Here is an 18,324-nt window from a genome sequence, read left to right as displayed (position 1 = left end):
GAGCCACCCAGCTGCCCAGTCATTGGTGATTAATTAAACCCCCAGCACGTCTCTCCTCCCAAGAGGACCAGCATGGGGGTGGGGCAGGGCTGAAAATGCCAACCCTGGAATCACAGGGTTGGTTCCCTTGGCAGCTGGGCCCCCTCATCCTTAGGTGCTTTCCAAAAGTCACTTCCTTAACAAAGTTAGGTGTGGTTGAAAGGGCTTGTTATAAATAGAAGACATCTTTACCACTTTTACTACCTGGGAAATTCCAAGGGTTTAGGAGCTCTGTGCCAGGAAACGGTATAATTTATTATAAATCACAAAATCACACCAGTCATTTCATAGCAGAACTTCATCCGGGGGCCACATCTCCCAAAACTCCCACAGGATGTCCTCTGGAGTCAGAGGGCAGAACCCCTCCAGTGGGCCTGCCTAAGGCCTGTCTCCTGGAAGGTGGGCCCAGGGGAAGGGAGGGAGCTCCTGGGCGATCCTGTGATGGAAGGTGTCCAGAATCCTTGAGACGTCCCTTCTGGCTCAAAGGGAGCTTCTCAGCTCCTACCATTGCGAGGAGAGTGAGGACAGGAAAGCCACTGGGCAGATGCGTGCCAAGCAGAGGCTACAGCAGCTCTGACGCCAGAGCCCAGTCCTGAGGACAGAGAGGAGAGAGAAGGTGTAAAAGAAAAAAAAAATGTGGCGCTTGGGTGGCTCAGTCAGTTGGGTATTGGCCTTCAGCTCAGGTCGTGGTCCTAAGGGTCCTCGGATTGAGCCCCATGCCGGGCTCCCTGCTCAGTGGGGAGTCTGCTTCTCTCTCTTCCTCTGCCCCTTCCCCCTGCTTGTGCTCTCTCTCTCTCTATATATATATCAAAAAATAAATAAGATCTTTAAAAGAGAGAGAGAGAGAGAGAGAAGGTCATTCAAAAATGAGAAGAGTTCCTTTGCCCTGCCCCCACCTGCACTATAATGCCCAGGAACAGCAGCTAGTTCCATGGATCCTTCTGTCCCCACCTACCATGGCCCCAGGTCCCAGCCTGCATCCCCCACACTGCTCCACCCTGTAGCCCTCCTCTCTGACTCCCTCTATCCTTCCCTGGCTGCTCACAGTCCATCTGTCTCTTTTTCCTTACCTCTCCAGACCCTGGGGGATTCCAGGCTTCCGAGTCCTGGCAAGACCTGGCCGCCAGCTTCAGGCAGAGGGGTGGCTCAGCCTCAGCCAGCTGCTGAAGCTTTTCCAGATCATTCTCTCCACCCACGGCATACCCATTCACCTCCAGAATCACATCTCCCATTTGCAGCCCTGCCTGGGCAGCTGAGCCTCCTAGAGTCACCTGGTGGTGAAGTGGGGGTGGGGAGTTACAGAACATGGGATACCATGGAAAAGTCACCGGACATTCTAAGACCTTGGGAGGGAGGTAGATGAAGGCTTGTCAGGAGGCAAATAATTAGAAAGATCCAAGGTCCATGGGACCCAAGTCACCTGGGAGATGAAGAGGCGAGCCTCACTGGCCACACAGCCAAGTCGGAAGCCATAGCCACCGTCAGGCCCCGGATACAGGAGACAGGGGCGGGAGCCATCTGGGACAGGAGGCAGGGCTGTGTCTTCAACAGGTAGCTCCTTGGTTTCAACCGGAGAGGCCGAGCAGGTTTCCTGAGCAGAGGCAGGAGCCTCTGTGCTCTCCAGGAAGAGAAGTGGGGACAAGCGAACCTGGAAGGAGGCAGGTAGAACAGACTTGTTGCTTCCGCCTCCCCTGAGCCCTGCTCGGTTCCTGCCTGGGCCGCAGCCCCTGCCCCTGTGCTCACACCATTCTGAAGAAGCGGTCAGCCTTAGGGTCGACGACCGTGAGGGAGATGCACGAGCCCTGCGCCCGGATCCTGGACACCGTCTCCTCGTGGCCCAGGCCCTCCACACTTTCCCCAGCCACAGCCACCAGCCGGTCCCCAGCCTGCATCCCGGCCTTCTCAGCGGGGAGTCCTGGGTCCACCTCCCACAGGAACTGTCCTGGGAGGGGAACATCCTCATGGTTCCTCCTCCCCCAACTAACCCCAGCACCAGCCCAGGCCACGGTGGGCACACCGAGGCACCGACCTGGGGTTGGGGGAGTGGCGGGTAGGAAGAAGCTCAGGGCTGGGGTTCAGCCAGGGATACCACCTGTGTGCATCAGGGCCTGTATTCGTGCCCACCCCAAGACACACCTCCCCTACCCATCTCCGGGGCTCCAGCTCACCAGGGCGACCGTCAAGACCTTTATCCTCACGAAGCAGGAACCCAAAGCCCTTGGGCCCTTTTGTTAGGTGCAGACACCGGGGCTTGGTGGGCAGTGCCCAGCCCTCTGCCAGGGGTGCAGCCAGGGGCATTCCCAGCTGGCGACACTGTTCCTCCACCTCTGGCCCTGCCACCAGCAGGGTCACTTGCTCTCCACTCTGGCAAAGCTGTGGGGACCCGGCAGGGTGTCAGCATCAAGCCCTGGGGAGGGAGGGCAGAGGCAGGCCCTCCTCGCAGTCCCAGGAAGGAGGCTGTAAGGGTGGGGGAGAGAAGGGCCCAGAACCAACTGCAAAAGGAAGGAGGGCAGATTGGGAGATGAGGCCCATGGGAAGGAATCTGCTGCCTAAGGCAAGGCACCTGGTCCAGGTGGATGAGGATGGATGGGGAAACAGACAGCCATACCTTCCTGCTGAGTTGGTTGTAAGTGAGCTTCTCCACACTGACCCCATTCACTTCCAGCAGCCGGGCCCCCGGAGGCACCCCTGCCCGCTCAGCAGCTCCTCCAGCACTCAGCACCAACCAGAAAGGACCGTGATGACCTGGAGGCCAAAAAAAACAAGTTTTGGTCTGCATCTGCCCCCAGGACAGGGCTGAGGTCCCCTTCTTGAACTCCCCCGCCCTCCAGAGCCTCTAAGCTCACTGTGGGTGACACTGAAGCCAAAGCCACCCTCATCTTTCACTATGTGGCACAGTCGGGGCCGGACCCCGGGGCCAAGAGTAGGACAGAGGTGGGCACTGGTCCCCTGCTGAGCTCTAGCGACGTCGTGTACATGCTGCGCCAAAACCATGAGCAGCACCCGAGGACCGCTGGCACGGATGCGGCGAACCACCTAAACAGGGGACATGTGGGTTGAGGTGGGGGCCCAGCCCCTCTTGCCAGCTCCCCTCCCCGGAACCTCCCGGGTTTCACCCTGAGAACCAGCTCTCTGGATGCCTTCACCCGACCATTTCCACCAGGACAGCCCTAAATCCTGGGAAGGGGAGGAGGGAGAGGCTGGGGTACAGCCCCCACATGTCCAGGGAGGTGACCGACTGGCTCCTCTCCCTGAGGGTGCGATGGGATGTCCTCCTAGACCACAGGGAGTCCCAGCCCCACCTCACCACGGCATAGTCTTCACATTCCACGACATGGTTGTTCACCCCCAGGATCCGGTCGCCTTCCCGCAGGCCCTGGTGCTGGGCAGGGGTGCCTGGCTCCACCCTGCACACCACGGGCCCAGCCCCGCCCAGCTCCTGCTTCAGGTGGAAGCCAAAACTGCTGCCTTCCTCTTTGCTCAGCAGACAGAAGCGAGGCCGCACCAGGCTCCAGAGATCTAGAGGGGGAGGGGGGCAACAGCGGAGGGGAAGGGAAAGCAGGGACATGGCCCAAGCACTGGTCACCTTGGCCTGGCAGATCTGCCCTTGTGATTGGGCACCGGGCAGCCTTCTACCCAGTTAGGCTTTGGGCAGTGAGGCCAAATGCCACGTGGGCAGGGTGGCTTGGACAGAGAAAAACAGCCAACCCCCTCCTACCTCCACATAGTTAACTGCCCACCAAAGCTGTTATCGGAGGGAGGCAGAGTGGAGTGGTTACCAATGAGATGGGAGGCCATGAAGAGCTGTGGTATCTTTGGGGAAAGGGCAAGGGGGTTACCCGAGGGGTCGTAGTCTTCAGCCAGAGAGAGGACAGGATTATCAATGCCCCACTTGGCGTTAAACTCAAACTTCCTGCAAGGAGGCGAGGGGCGCAGGTAGGAGCAAGTTGACGTCTGGACTCTGGTCCCAGCCTCTACTTGAGGTGCCCCTGGCAGCTGAAGAGCTTCCCCACCTTGGATTCTCTTTGCCCCTTGCCCCAACCCTGCCCAGCAGGGCACTCACTGAGTTAATGAGGCTGTGTCCCGAAGACCTGCTGTGCAAAGAAGGGATGAGGGGAGGAGGAATACATTCTCTCCCTACCCCAACTCCTCCTGATCATGCCCCCCTAACACACACACACACACACACACACACACACACACACAGGACTTGCCCCCTCCATTCTGCTCCAAAAGGACCTTCTCTTCCTCTCTCTTCCCTTCCCCTCCTAGTCCCTGGCACAGAAATCTGAGCATATCAGAACAGGGCGTGGACCAGGAAGACAGACAAATCCACTCATGTCTTATCTCCTAACTTGGGTCTATTTGCCTCAAGACTCCAAGCCTTGACATCTAGTACACCCTGGTCCCGAAGCCTCTGCCTCCCACCCTGCCCCTCACACTGCCCTAAGCCCCCACCGGAGGGTTTCTCCTGGCTTCCTACCTGTAGCTGCTTCCATAGTTGGATCAGTGACCCAGTGCTCAGGGTAAGGACAAGGTTCATGAAAACCAGCTGACCCTCCCACCTACCCTGTCTCGTCCCGCCTCCTTAAAGACACTGCCTTAGAAGCAGTGGGGTAATGGTTAACGGGAGAACAGTCTTATCCTCTGGGGAAGTGTGCACGTTCCTCCTGCCCCGATCCCTGGGTCCTCACTTTCTCTGGAGACTCTGCTACTGTCCCAGCTTCTGCTCTGGGCTGATGAAGGTAGATCATTGGTCACTGTAGTTCTAACCCTGGGATAAATATGTCTGAAAAGGTGATAGGAGTCCTACAGCCCAGCATGGCCTCCCCCCACCCCCAGGATCTTGTTCATGGGCTCCCACGGCCCTCACTGCCTCTGAATCTGGTGTCCAAGAACCACCTGCAACAGAGAGTGGTCAGTGGTTTACCAGAATGGTCAAAACCGGTTCCCTTTCTTGAAAGCATCAACAAGGAGGAGGCCACAGTAGGTGGAAGACACAGCTTTTTAATGGAAGCAAGTCAGTGGGCATGTCCCTAGAAGCCACCAAGTACGGTATCTGTACCCGATACAGGTACGATGTTGAGGAAGGGAACATGAAGGGGAGGAGAAGGCACCAACAAGAGAAGGAGGTGGCCGCAGGCATCCTCAGCGTCCTCTGATAAGCAGCAAGGCAGAAGGGACAGGCCTTCTGGTGCACCTGGATGGCCGCGCCTTTGGCCAGGTCACTTAAGAAGTGCGCCCCCTGGTGGCACAATCAGAAGCTCCTCGGGAGGACAGAGGAAAGGCTGGTGGCGCTGCCGGGCAACTGGCTGCCACAGCATGAGTCTCAGTCCTCCTGGCCCCAATGGAGAGGAGCCCTGTTCCTGGACTTGAGAGCAATGGATGGACATGCCCCAGGAAAGCAGCTGGCACAGTTGTGCCTATCCCTTTACCACCAGCCCCAGAAAGATCTTCCTGGAAGCAGTAGTGCAAACCAGGAGGCCACAGAGGGAAGGCTCTTCGGCCCAGGGGTCACGCAGCTAGGTGCCCAGTGCCACTATATCAGCTCCCAGCACCTCCCAGCTGCTCCAGGAGGGCCCTGACCTCACCCTCCACACGTAGCAGCTGGGCCTTGCGCCAGGGGTTAAGAGTGGCCCCTCGGCTGTCTTCCAGGTCACGAAGCAGTAGTTCAAGGTGGCGCCGGACACGGCCCCGATCCCAGCTGTTGAGGTTTCGCTGGACTTCACTAAGGATCACCGACCAGTACTCAGACACTGCCGTCCCCTCCGTCAGCGACACTACCACCCGAGCACGGCCTTTAGCAGCATCCCCCAAGTCCCGCAGGGTCTGGCGGCCCTCTGAGCTCAGCTCATTGAAGTAGAGGCTAGGAGAGAGAAGAGAAGATGGCACTCGGAGGAGCTCTGAGACAGAGGCAGAAGGGAATTCTCATAACTCATTCCCTGGCTGCAGAACGTGATGGAACAAGTGCCCACAACGCACCAGTGATGGGAGGGTGGCAGACAACAGGAGGCAGGGGCGACACCTGAATTCAGCGGGACCAGGGGCAGTAAAGACGGGGCCACTGGGGCCTAAGAAAAATGATAGCAGGGAATCGGGGCAGGGTAAGGGCCAGTCACAGAGAAGTGATGTGGTTCAGAAGCCGGCCCAGGAAGGGTAGTGAGAAGGCAGGGACAGAGGATGGGCCCTTCGGCAGGAAAAACACAGTGGACACAGGGAGGGAGAACCCAGGGCTGGAAACAGCTTCTGGCCAAGGTGGGGCGATGGGCCGGCAACGAGACTTACTGCAGCAGCTCCAAGGAAGGGTGGTCCCGGGCAGCCGTGGCCAGGGCCAGGGCCGCTGCGTCGCCAGCACCGTTGTAGGCCACGTTCAGCTCCTGCAGCTGTTGATTCCGGTCCAGCTGGGCAGCCAGGAGCTTCAGGCCCTCATCCCCGAGGCCCGTGTGCAGCAGGGACAGGTGGGTCAGCGAACTGTTTCCTGCCAGTCCCTCCACCAGCAGGGCCGCGCCAGCCACTGTCAGTGGGTTGTTGGACAGCCTACAGCCACAAGCAGCCAGAGGTTATGAGGGCCTGTGGCAGGTGCCAGGTGTCGGGACTTGGACGGAAGGGACACCCAGCCCAGGGTAGAGGTGAGCCCGGACACAAAGAAAAGAAACAGAGGGTGTGGGACGCTGCAGGGGAGGAGGAGCAGGGTGGGAGCCGATGGCCCCTCCTTCCTCCCATCTCCTGCCCTGACTCCCCTCTTCATCATTACTTCTTCTCCTCTTCCTCCCTTTCTCACCTCACACCCCAGATGCCCCTGGCCCTCCTCCTCATTCACCTCCCGTTACCCCAACCAGAACTCCGCTTCTGGGTTCCTAGTAAATCAGGCAGCACTTTGGCAGCATCTACTGAGTGCCCAGCATTAGGGTCATCCTTGTGAGGTGACAGGGAAAATCCTGGGAGGGTGTCAGTGGCACCACTACCAGGCAAGCAGCCTGGGTATTATTCCCCACCCCTCCCAACCCACACTGCTTTTAGCCACTTAGAGGCTTTCTTAGCACCTATTCTTGGAAGCATCATTCCTCTACCCTGCTGCCTGTCTGGACATGGGGGGGCAGGCCAGGGTCTAGGCTCCCACCCCCTTGATCACAGCGTGGGTGGCCCAGCACCAGGAGCACTGTGAGGCAGGAAGCTCACCTTTGACCTCAGCCTGCCACCAGCATGGCCAGATCCTCCCTCCAGCCCCCCTCCTGAAACACTCACCGCAGGGTGGTAATTTGGCACTGATCATGCAGCAGCAGGTCCCGGAGGACCCCGCAGGCTTCAGGGCCCAGGCTGTTGAGTTGCAGGCTGGAACAGGAGGTGGCCAGAGGGGAGGTAAGAAGCAAGGGAGGAGTTCTGCATGGAGCCTGCCTTCCCACCGTGCCCTCCCTCCTGTTGCCCATCACCCTCACACACACCCAACTTATCCATCCCACCCCCGGTCCTTCCTCCCAACCTTGGCATCCCTAGCATCTTCTTTCCCCATCTCTTCACCCCCAACCCTCTCCTGTCTTCATGCCCAGGCTTGAACCTCACCCTAGCTTCCGGGCGCGCAGTAAGACAGGCATGAGTGTGCGCAGCCCAGCAGGGTCCAGCTGACAGGAGGCCAAGTTCACCTCATCCAGGGCGTGCCTGCCGCTGCCCAGTACAGCTGCCACCACCGTGCACTTGAGGGGCGTCATCCGCACACCCGCCAGGTTGAGCTGGCGCAGGGAGCTGAGCACCTCAGCGGAGAAGCGCTGATTCTGGAACTCGTAGTGGAAGAAGAGATGGTCAAGGAGCTCTGATGGGGGCAGCACCTGCCGGCCCAGCTTGCCCAACTTCTTCTTGATGGCCTGGGCATTCTCCACGGCATCCAGGGTCTTGATGGGGCAGCCGAGCTGAGCCAGCACGGCCCGGTTGTGCGCAGAGAGAAGCCCTCCCATGAACATGGGGAAGAGCTCGAAGACCTCATCGTCGGGAGGCTCATCTGGGTGCCGCCGGGGGCCCTCCACGCCCAGGATACTGGCACCCATCTGGTCCAGGACATCGTCGTTGTAGTAATCCTCCTCTCGGAACATCTCCAGCACCATGGCCTGGGCCACCGCCTCGCGGCTCTTTCCCACCACGCGCCCAAATACGCGCGGCACCACCTGGGAAAGCATGGGGGTGGGGGCAGGTGCTGCAGCCCCTTGGCCTCCTGTGTCCCACTCAGCCTTCAAAGCTCAGCAAGAGGTGTGCTCTCCCGCCCGCTCAGGCCTCACCATCTCTTTTAAACGTGCAGCACCATTTCTCTGATCATACTACTGCCCCCCACCCCCCCGCAGCACCTGCCATGGCTCCCCACTGCCCATGTGGAATAGAAAATCTGTCATGATTTGGCCCCAATTTGACCTTTCCAGAGACACCTCTGGACACGAGTCATATACTTGGGACCTTAAGAAATTCTTTTTCCCAAACAACCCATATATTTGCAAGCCCAGTGGTGGGAAGGAATTAGCATCTGTTTTGCATTTTGCTGGGTGCCAGGCTACCAAGACATCCATATCCTCCACAGGATTGTGGTCATCCCAGCAACAATGACGGACATCACTCCTGTTCCTTGCAGACCCTGCAGGATCTGGCGCCGGCCAGCCACACTGCGTCCAGCCACAAACCTCTCACACTCACACACTCTGCTTCTGTCCCTTTGGCTTTTCTCAGTCTTGTGATTTTTTTTTTTTTTTTTTTTGACAGGATCACAGTTCTCTTCCTTCAAAGCTGACTCTCTTCCTGGGGTGCTGCGCCCTCCCCTCCCAGTTCTTCTCCTGGCTAATCCTCCAGGGATCCGATTAAATGCCCTTCCTGCAGAGAGGTTTTCCTTATCCTTCCCCCTAAACCAGGGCCCCCACTTACACATGTTCACAGCACCTGGAACTTTGCTTCCCAAGCACTCACTGCAATTTTAAATTACATGGTTATGGTGACACGTTTGTGTTTCTACCGGAGGACAAGGAAGGGCAGAAACCCGGGGTGTTGTTCATTGTTTCTTCCTCAGAATCTAACACATTGCCTGGCACACAGCAGGTGCTCAAATATTTGTTGGAGAAATTAATGTTTAGGAGGCTTGGGACATTGTCTCCCCATTGCACTGGGGCCGAAAGGGAAGACGGGGCCCAGACCTCAGGCAAGGAACCACGAGGCTGTTTTGTGGGCTGATTTTATTTTTTTCACTTTTTTTTTTTTAAGATTTTGTTTATGTATTTGGCAGAGAGAGAGCACATGAGCGCATAAGCAAGCAGGTAGAGGGACAAGCAAAGAGAGAGGGAGGAGCAGACTCCCTGCTGAGCAGGGAGCCTGATTTGGGGCTCCATCCCGGGATCCTGGGATCATGACCTAAGCTGAAGGCAGACACTTAACCGACTGAGCCACCCAGGTGCCCCTCATTTTTTTTTACTTTTTACAGGTGAGGTTCCTTCTGTGGAGGCTCTAGTGCTCCTCCCAAAACAGTCACCTGGTGATAAGATGAGGAAATGTCACCCCATGAAGCTGAGTCAATAGGCTGAAGAAACAGGTGAGACTAGTCCTCTGCCAGGCAACCCTCCTTCCCAGAGGGCTCACAGTTGTGGGACTAACAATAGGGAGCACTGAGGGGCTCTTTGAACCCTGTCAGGAGACCACAGCCTCTCACTATAATCCAGAGCAGGCAAGCCCATCCTCAAAGGGTGGGCTGGCCGCAGCAATGCCATTACCCCCCTTTCTGAGGCAATGATGGGAGAAGGGGTGGGCTGCCTGTTTTTTTTTTTTTATGTTTAACAAACACTTAAATAGAACTTCCTATGTGCCTAAGAATGAATACATTTAGTCCTCATATTAGGCCAATGATATAGATTCTATTATCTCCATTTAACAGATAAGGACTTGGAGGTACAGAGAGGTTAAGTAACTTGTCCAAGATTACACAGCTAGTAAGTGGCAGAGCCTCGATTTGAACCCACAGAGCTGGATTACTGAATCCCTGTTCCTAACCCCTATGCTCTGCTGCCTATAAAAAGGAAAACTTAAAAAAAAAAAAAAAAAAAAAAAGGAAAACTTGTTGGGAGCCTGGGTAGCTCAGTGGTTAAGCATGTGCCTTTGGCTCAGGGTGTGATCTCAGAGTCTGGGATCAAGTCCCGCACCTGGCTTCCTGCATGGAGCCTGTTTCTCTCTGTGTCTCTCATAAATAAATAAATAAAATCTAAAAAGAGAAAAACTTGTTAAAGTTTTGCCAGCACTGACCGGGACTCTGACTCCTCAGGACAGGCTATTGAAACATTCCTAGAGAGGACCAGGGTTACCCAGCAAGGCACAGGAGCTTAACAGAAATGTCCATAATATATCAGTAAAGTTTGGCAGAGAGAGCACAGGCTTTGGAATAACAAAACCTGGACTTAGATCCCAGCTAATCCACTATCTGAGTGACCTTGGACAAATTACTTGGCCCCTGTGAGCCTCAGCTTCTTTATCTAAAAAAGGAATCATAGGGGCACCTGGGTGGCTCAGTTGGTTAAGTGTCTGCTTCTAGCTCAGGTCATGATCTCAGGGTCCTGGAATTGAGCCCCACATCCGGCTCCCTGCTGAGCAGGGAGTCTGCTTCTCCCTCTCCCTCTGCCTTTCCCCCAGCTAGTGGACTTGCACGCGCCTCTCACTCTCTCAAATAAATAAAATAAAATAAATATTTTTTTAAAAATTAACAAGGAATCATAATAATATTTCCTTGACAAGGCACCTGATAGCCATCACCAGAGGGTGGATCCTTCCTCCCCTCAGAAACGTAGCATATCCGCCCTGCTCCTGACACAGTCCTCAGGCCTGTAATTGGGATTCTGGAACAGGCCTGCACTATCCTAAGTCAATTACCGATGCCATTTATCCTCCCGGTATAAATGAATAAAATGGCATCTGCTTTATAAACTTGTCTCTGGTGATTTAGTTAGGATGAGTCATCATTCCCAGAGTCTAACCACCTCTAGATACATTGGAGTTTCTGGGCCTGCAAAGCAGAGGACAGACCTTGGACGGTGGTGACTCCCACCTCCCACCAACAAAGACCAGGAGAAGAGACGCAAAAAGCAAATAGAAAACCATTGCTAAGGTCACGGGATTGTCATTAACATCCCTGTGGCCTCATATCGTCCTCCCAGCCTTTGAGCCATCCTCAGCCCATGCTTTCTCCCTCCCCCTCCCTTATGTTTGGGAGCCAGATTGCCCAAATCTGAAGCCAGAGTCAGGAACAGGACTCACAGCTATGCAGGAAGCAGCAGGTGCCTTCTGGGGGAGGAGCAAGAGGTGAAAGGGGCATATGGGGGATGGAGAGCCTGGGGCCCTGGGACCCTGGGGCCGTTCGTTACCTTGAGCAGGTTGAGGAGCAGAGGCAGAGCTCGCAGGGGCAGAAGCTTGGCCACGATGCCCAGGACCAGACTAACGTCCTCCCCGACACGGCCCACGAGCTCGGCCACTTCCTTGCCCACCTGCTGCAGGGTGGTCTTTCGCAAACCCAGCACGATGTAGAGGGCGGCCAGGTACTCCTGCATGGCCGGAACGATGAACACAAAAGTGCCCCGGTGCCCGGGTTCCACACAAGGGGCCAGGAAAAACGTCAGGGCGTCCCGGCGGAAGACATGTAGCAGCTGGAACTCTTCCTCCGTCTTGACGCCAGCTTCCAGGCAGCTGCGGACGTCCTCTTCGGAGAAGTAGGTCTTGCGGGAGGACACACCCTCGTAGGCCAACTTGCCCATGGTTCGGGCTGCATAGGCCATGAGGGACAGCTTGGATGGGTCAGTGCTGTCCAGCATCTCCCCGTTGAAGTTTAGACGCAGGAAGCTGGTGTAAATGCTCGTGAGGGTCTGGCCGGGTGGTGTGGGGGCATGCAGGAAGTGCAGGGTGGCGCAGACAAGCCAGCAGTAGGAGGGCAGGAAGCAGGCAGCGGCAATCTGGTGGTGCCCCTCCAGGTTCCGGGAGAGCATCTCCACCAGGTTGTCCCGCTGAGCCGGGGTGATCGAGATCCCCGCACCCCCAGCTCCATACCCACAGTCTGGCTGGTTGAGGCGGAGCTGGAAGTAGAGCTTCTGCAGGTTGGTATCAGAGAAGCCACAGATCTCACCATAGCGGCCCACGTACTTGCTGGGGATTCGGCCGATGGCCGAGGGCCGGGTGGTCACCAGAATGCTGGCCTGGGGACAGCACGGTTGAGGGTTAAGAAGGACCTTCGTGTCCTCATTGCCTCAATCCCCAGAAAGCCCGTGAAGACCGAGTGTCCAAGGATGAGGATGAGGATGAGCAAGGTAATTATAACTGTTACTGAGCCTGCACTATGACCAGGGCCCTGTGTGAGGTGCCTTCTAGGCAGGATCTCGTCTGATCAGGACAGCTCAGGGAGAGAAGGAAACAAAGCTTGGACAAGTTAGTGACTTGCGCAAAGACACGCAGTTGGGACACGGAGGGGCAGGTTTGAACTGATGGAGAAACATGTGGGGTCAGGACACAAGTCTTTCGGGGGGACGAGTTAGGGACAGCCGTGGCGGGGGCGGGGCAGGAGGCCACTCACCTCAGGCAGCATGTATTTGCGCAACAGGTTGACCATGATGGCAGCTGGCGCCTTTGGCTCCTTGGGGTCACTGCAAAGGCCGGTTCCCGCTAACCGGAAGTCGAGGTTGAGATGCTCCAGGCCGTGGAGCACAAAGAGCAGGCGGGACCCAGCAGCAGCCATCAGAGGAAGAATCTCCTTCAGGGGCGTGTAGCGCTGAGCCACGAGTTGGCACAAGGAGGCTGGGGCAGGGCCCAGGGAGGACAGGTCCTCACAGGAGAAGGGGATGAGCAGCTCGAAGGCCGGCAACCGTCCGTAGCACCAGTCCAGAACCATCTTGCGCACCAGCGTGCTCTTGCCCGTGCCCACCGTGCCATACAGCACCACAGTCTGCACCCGGCGCCCGCAGGCATCTGGGTCAAAGAGCTGAGACAGGGCCAGAGGGGGGAGTCCAGCCAGGGGGTGCTGATGCCCCAGGGTCAGCTGGGCCGATGGGCGAAGCAGCTCATCTGGGGTGCTCTCGCGGATCACAGGGTCCACGTGGACTGTGTCCAGTGCAAAGGTGGGGCCAAACTGGCGCTCTTCTCTGGGCAGCCGGGTGAACCACTCGGCCAGATTCTGGCGGTGGTGCTGGACAGCTTCTGGGTGGGAAAGCAAGGGGGATGGGTCAAGGAAAGGGGCTGGAAGATGCAGGAGCTTAGGGATGGCAAGGGTGGTGGTAGGGTCAGGCTGCAGAGCAAGACCCAGCACCAGGATATGGAGACCGAGGATGGTGCTATGTATCTAGGACTCTCTCAGACAATAGACTGTCCAGAACGTTTGGAACCTCCATGGCAGAAAGTGGTGAGCCATGAGACAAGTGATGCCAAACCTAGGTTGAACAGTTGCGTGGTTGTCTGCGGGCAATCTCCACGTGACCGTTAGACCAGTCTGTTGAAGGTAGGGATGATATGTGCCTCCCAGTGCTTAGTACATGGTAAGTGTGGTAGGTATGCCCTGCAAAGTGTTGCAGGGAGGGATACCTGGACAGGTGGACGATGGAACGTCCACACACAGGGAGGGGTGTGATGCAGGGGTAGGGTTTGCCCGCTGAAGGATGATGGCAGTGGATCCTCTATGCCTCCTTCTTCCTGCCTGCTTCTCCCTCCAGACCCAGCTCCCCACCTCCCAATCCCTGGCCACTGGGATCCCAGGCAGCCTCTCCCCTCAGGTTTTACCAGATGCAGAGAGGCCCTGGAACAACGATCCATGCCTTCTGGATGGAGGGCCACTCCCCGCTGAGCTTCCACGGTGACGTACAAAGGCCCTAAGAACAAGAAGAAGGGATGAGCTGGGGCTCAGCTACTAGGCCCAGCCTCTGTACAGGCTCAGAGTCCAGGCCTGCCTGAATTGCTGGACTTCTAGCTTCCTGAGATCTAGGCCTGACCCTGGACACCCAAGTCGAGAGCCTTGTCTAACTCTCACATCCTTCCCAGGAACTGAGGTCTTATCCCCAACCCTGCCCCTTATTCCAGCTCTGCTGACTGCCTGCCTAGAACTCCACCCACTTCCCACAGATCCTCCCTCCGGCTGCCCTCCGAGCTTGTACTACAGATAAGGGAAACCAATTTCCTCTTAGGCCTGGTAGCTGACTCGGTACCCTCACTCTGGGAAGGGGCGGGGACAGGGGGATCAAGCTATCTCCAAGTCCTGACCCTTCCTGGGCTACTCTGCTTTGCCCAGATGTGTTCTAGGGCACAACACGGAGGCCTCACCTAGGGAGCCCACGGGGAAGCCCCCCTTTTAGAGGCCAACTCCAGTGGATCAGGAAGGGGATTCGTTCATCTGCAGAGAGAAAGGGGAAGGCGGAAATAGCATCCAGAGCCCATCCACATTTCCCCACCAACACACAGACTTCACATCTACATCAAATCCTCCATTATTTGTCCTCGCAGCATCATGTACTGCCCCTTTGTGGCAGTTACTATACAATTTTATATCTCATTGTGTGATTATTTGATTAACATTCATTTCTGCCCCACCTCCCTCCATGAGAGCAGAGACCACATCTATTTTTGTTTATAATGACATACTTAGAACTTAGCACAAGGTCTGGCACACAGCACGCTCTTAATAAATATTTGTTGGATGCAGTGCTCGCTTTGGCAGCACATATACTAAAATTGGAACGATACAGAGATTAGCACGGCCCCTGCACAAGGATGACACGCAAATTCGTGAAGCATTCCATATTTAAAAATATATATATTTGTTGGATGCAAAATGAAATCAGACAAGTGATCCTAGACTTCATGTAGCTACAGGGACCCTCAAAGATCATCTAGCTTGACTCCCTCACTTTAGGATGGGAAACAGGGAACCTCAGGGAAGTGAGATGAGTTGCCCAAGGCCAACAGTTTGTGAATCTCAGAGCTGGGGCTAACACACCTGGTGTCTGGATCCCTGCTCTCTTAGAGACACCATCTGGACTCTGAAGAGGAGAGGTAGAAACAGAAACCCCTGCTTCCTGCTCACCTGCTGACTGGAGTCCTCTTCCCAGACCAGGGCCCCAAGTGACCCTGGGCAAACGGCGGCCCCACCTCATGGTAGAGAAGAAGGTCAGAGCCCAGGGGCCTTAGTGCGCCACCTTCTATCCAGGGGACTTAGTGCGCCACCTTCTATCCTGTTCCCCTGCAAGAAGACTTGTATGAATGGACAAAACACACACACACATATACACACACACCCCTTCCCATCCCTACCTCCCTGTTCAGGCCACAGAAAGGCCTTCCTCCTTCCTCCTTGGGAAGTATCAGCCCTTCCTTAAATGTCAGCCATGGGAAAGCCCTGGCCTGGCTGGCCTTCGGATTGACTTCCTCTCCTATATCCCCCACTTGACAGATGCCATTTTATCTCCTACCACCTCTGCCTCTCCCCTGGGCCTTCATGAGGGCCTTTCTCCTGAGTCTCAGCCTGCTGCTTTATTTAGGTGTCCTTTTTTTTTTTTCTTTTTTTTTTTCTTGGCTGCTAGCAAGCTCACATGAGTCCAGCGTTCATTTTCAATGGCTTTTCTGGACCTACATTTTCAGGTAACAATCATCTACTCTCCTCTGTGTTTTTTTTTCCCCTCTGCTATCAGGTCCTGTTAGCTGAGTTTTAATGATTTTATCATTTTATCTTCTCTGTGACTTTTATGTCAGCTGCCTTTGAGGCTGGCATAAATAATAAATGAACAAATGAATGAACTTCCTACTTGACATCTCCATCTGGCTATCCTGCCCCTTCTTCAAGCTTCACAAATACACTCCTCGCCCTCCTCCCCTTTTACTTTGCTGCATATCTACCCAATCACACATTTATACTAGGAACCTGACCTCTTGGTCTCCCCTCCTTCTTACGGTGGGTCTGGGTCGAATAGTCCTTCTCCCAGTGCTTTGCCAGTCTGGTCCTATTGCATGATCCCTATGCCCTTCCTGTGCTACCATAGACCCTCTGTGCACTTCTGGGGCCCCTCCCGCTCCTTCCTGGTCTCTGCCTTCAGCCTCGGCCCACCCCATTCCAATCTGTCTTCCCAGCTACAGATCACCTCCCTAAAATCCTACGTTACAGGTTGAGTCCAAACACTTAGCCCACCCACAATAGCTAGTTTTTGGAGTTTGCCCCCAACCCAGACAGCATCTGCCCGGCTCACCAAATTCCTGCTCACACTTTTCCTAACTTTGTGCATACACTTTTTTGGGCTTGGCATGGCCTTGCTCCCTTGTTAGAATCTTACACGATCTTTTAAGGCCCTGCTCAAAGGCCCCCTCTTCCAGGAAGTCTCTCCTGATGCCCCTTACACGGAGCAGTGTGCTGCTATCCGGGACCCCGCCTGTCCTTAAGGGGAGGTCACGCTCTGGGATAATCAGCTGCCTGAAGCCCAACCGCCAGCAGGGCCAACCAGTGCAGGGCTGGGGCTCGGAGCAGAGGTCCCGGGGCCGGGGAAGCGGGCAGAGAAGGCCCCGGGAAGCTAAGGAAGCTGGAGGCGCCCGGCTCAGTGGGATCAAACCGGCTGCAGGGCCGCCACCTCCACACGGGGCTCGCGGAGCTGGGGGGGGGGCGGCATTTCCAGAGATCACCCCACACCGCCCCGCTCCGCGGCCCGGGAGAAAAGGAGGGCGCCGCAGCAAGGGCGCGGGGGCTGCTCCCGCGGGCCGAGCTCCTCCCCCAAATGGGTCCCACGCAGCTCTCCCCGCTCCCGAAGGCTTCGGAGCCAGGAGGGGAGGCCGCGGCGAGCCCCCCGCCCAGCGCACCGCTCGCTCGTCCGGGTCCGGCGGGCGGACTCCCCCGCAGCACGCGCGCCGCGGCCCGGCCGGGGCGGGGGGCGACCGAGCCGGCTGGGCCTTCCCCGCGGCTGCCGGCGTCTCTCGCCTCCTCCCGGAGCCTCCCCGGCAGCCGGGCCCGACCGCGGGCGGCGGAGGAAGCGGACGGCGACCCGAGCCGGGAGCCGCGGCGAGCAGGCCCCGGGGCGGAGACTTCTGCGGCCGCGGGCCTCCGTCCGGGCGGGCCCCGCCGCTCCGACCGCCCCCTGCAGGCTCCCGGCGCCAGCGCCAGCGCCCGCCGCTCCCCCCGGCGGGCGGGGCTCGCCGCTCGCTCGGCCCATTGCGCGGATGGACGCCTCGTGGCCCGAGACGCCTGGCGCAGGCTGACCCAAGGGGGAGGCGGAAGGGCCCGAACGGGAAGCCCCGCCTGGGTCTTCCTGCCTCGCACCCCCGCCCGCCGCGGCCGCTGCGGAGGCACCTACCCGTCCCCAGGGCATTCTTCCCTCCGTGCCTCTCCACCCCCTCAGCCTACCTCCTGGCAGAGATCTGAGTCAAGGCCTTGTTGGGTCCCCCTCTGCAGCTGGCTCTCTTCGGACCCCAGGCCTCTGTGCGTGGCTTCTGGACACTTTGACCAAGGAAGGAGTAAGGATGAGGGATGGGAGAGAACTCCCACCCCAACCTGCTCTTCTCGTCCGGCACTCAGTCATGGCCCAGCCCTGGGGCTTCCTGGGCCCCAAAGTTCTCACCCTCATCCCCGGTGCTTCCACACAGAGCACACCCAGGGCCCACAGCCAGGGCACGCCCACATGCAAACAGAGGTGTGCAGTGTGCACTGAACAGAGGTGTGCAATGGGAAAGCCATAGAGCGGCACCTCAGGGCAGCGCTTGAAGAGGCCTCTGTGATCTCTACTGTCCATCCAGACTGAAGGCAGTGTTGATGTTTTATTTACACGTGCAGATGTGTGTTCATTCACTGAACACATGGCCTTGGGTTTATACTGAGCAACCAGAACAAGGTATGCAGGAGCCAGAGCATAGCTGGTAGCCCAAATGCTGGTCCTTCAGAGGCTGACAGAAGCCTTTGGAAAGGCTGGGAGAGGAAGTTACTAACTGCCTCTGGCAGACAAAGTGGCATTTGAATTATTTTTCTTTAAAGATTTTATTTACTTATTCATGAGAGACACACAGAGAGAGAGGCCGAGAAACAGGCAGAGGGAGAAGCAGGCTCCATGCAGGGAGCCTGATGTGGGACTCGATCTCAGGTCACCAGGATCAGGCCCTGGGCTAAAGGTGGCACTAAACCGCTGAGCCACCCAGGGCTGCCCTGACATTTGAATTAGATCTTAAATTTTAAGTCCGAGAAGGGAAGGGTATTTCCAGAAAGCAGGGGTAAAGGAACGTTCTCATTTTAAGAAAAGCTCTGAAAGGGGAGTAGAATGGGATGAGGGGAGGGGAGGT

General features: G+C 56.8%; 2 protein-coding genes and 1 non-coding gene across 9 annotated transcripts; 1 reads left to right on the top strand and 2 right to left on the bottom strand.

The window, feature by feature from the left end:
- Positions 1-273: 273 nt before the first annotated feature.
- On the bottom strand, positions 274-4,943 carry NHERF4 (NHERF family PDZ scaffold protein 4). Of its 4 annotated transcripts, none has more exons than XM_072822353.1 (11): positions 4,523-4,884; positions 4,103-4,133; positions 3,879-3,952; positions 3,347-3,558; positions 2,886-3,075; positions 2,648-2,784; positions 2,208-2,412; positions 1,785-1,981; positions 1,460-1,687; positions 1,110-1,310; positions 274-631 (listed from the first exon to the last, which is right to left on the bottom strand). In XM_072822353.1, the coding sequence occupies exons 1-11, from the start codon at positions 4,536-4,538 to the stop codon at positions 602-604; spliced, it is 1,521 nt and encodes a 506-aa protein (XP_072678454.1). In that variant the 5' UTR covers positions 4,539-4,884; the 3' UTR covers positions 274-601. The 4 variants fall into 4 exon arrangements, with proteins under 4 accessions (XP_072678454.1, XP_072678455.1, XP_072678456.1 ...); XM_072822354.1 differs by having other exon boundaries at positions 4,103-4,130; XM_072822355.1 differs by lacking the exon at positions 1,110-1,310 and having other exon boundaries at positions 4,523-4,943.
- Positions 4,944-5,026: 83 nt separating this feature from the next.
- On the bottom strand, positions 5,027-17,630 carry NLRX1 (NLR family member X1). 4 transcript variants are annotated; one of them, XM_072822328.1, is made up of 10 exons: positions 17,399-17,630; positions 15,101-15,256; positions 14,341-14,410; positions 13,804-13,892; positions 12,608-13,227; positions 11,412-12,233; positions 7,600-8,195; positions 7,285-7,371; positions 6,325-6,576; positions 5,027-5,905 (listed from the first exon to the last, which is right to left on the bottom strand). In XM_072822328.1, the coding sequence occupies exons 2-10, from the start codon at positions 15,168-15,170 to the stop codon at positions 5,584-5,586; spliced, it is 2,928 nt and encodes a 975-aa protein (XP_072678429.1). In that variant the 5' UTR covers positions 15,171-15,256; positions 17,399-17,630; the 3' UTR covers positions 5,027-5,583. The 4 variants fall into 4 exon arrangements, with proteins under 4 accessions (XP_072678429.1, XP_072678431.1, XP_072678427.1 ...); XM_072822330.1 differs by lacking the exon at positions 17,399-17,630 and adding an exon at positions 16,858-17,061 and having other exon boundaries at positions 12,608-13,224; XM_072822326.1 differs by lacking the exon at positions 17,399-17,630 and adding an exon at positions 16,858-17,060.
- On the top strand, positions 14,719-14,822 carry LOC140631350 (U6 spliceosomal RNA). The gene has a single exon (XR_012028976.1). It is a non-coding gene; the product is annotated as a U6 spliceosomal RNA (small nuclear RNA).
- Positions 17,631-18,324: the final 694 nt, after the last annotated feature.

Source organism: Canis lupus, chromosome 3 (assembly GCF_048164855.1).
Source record: "Canis lupus baileyi chromosome 3, mCanLup2.hap1, whole genome shotgun sequence".
Lineage (NCBI taxonomy): Eukaryota > Metazoa > Chordata > Mammalia > Carnivora > Canidae > Canis > Canis lupus.
Note: the sequence above shows the minus strand (reverse complement) of the source record. Positions and strands in the feature narration are given on the sequence as shown.

Bases quoted from the DNA above. Each gene is read 5' to 3' on its own strand.
- NHERF4 (XM_072822353.1), bottom strand. The intron at 3,076-3,346 runs GTGAGGTGGGGC...TCCCCTGTTTAG, and splicing joins AATGTGAAGACTATGCCGTG to GTGGTTCGCCGCATCCGTGC. The intron at 1,311-1,459 runs GTGACTTGGGTC...CTTCACCACCAG, and splicing joins CTCGCCTCTTCATCTCCCAG to GTGACTCTAGGAGGCTCAGC.
- NLRX1 (XM_072822328.1), bottom strand. From the start codon at position 15,170: ATGAGGTGGGGCCGCCGTTTGCCCAGGGTCACTTGGGGCCCTGGTCTG. The intron at 14,411-15,100 runs GTGAGCAGGAAG...TTCTCTCTGCAG, and splicing joins AAGAGGACTCCAGTCAGCAG to ATGAACGAATCCCCTTCCTG. The intron at 13,228-13,803 runs GTAAAACCTGAG...TTTCCCACCCAG, and splicing joins CCAGGGCCTCTCTGCATCTG to AAGCTGTCCAGCACCACCGC.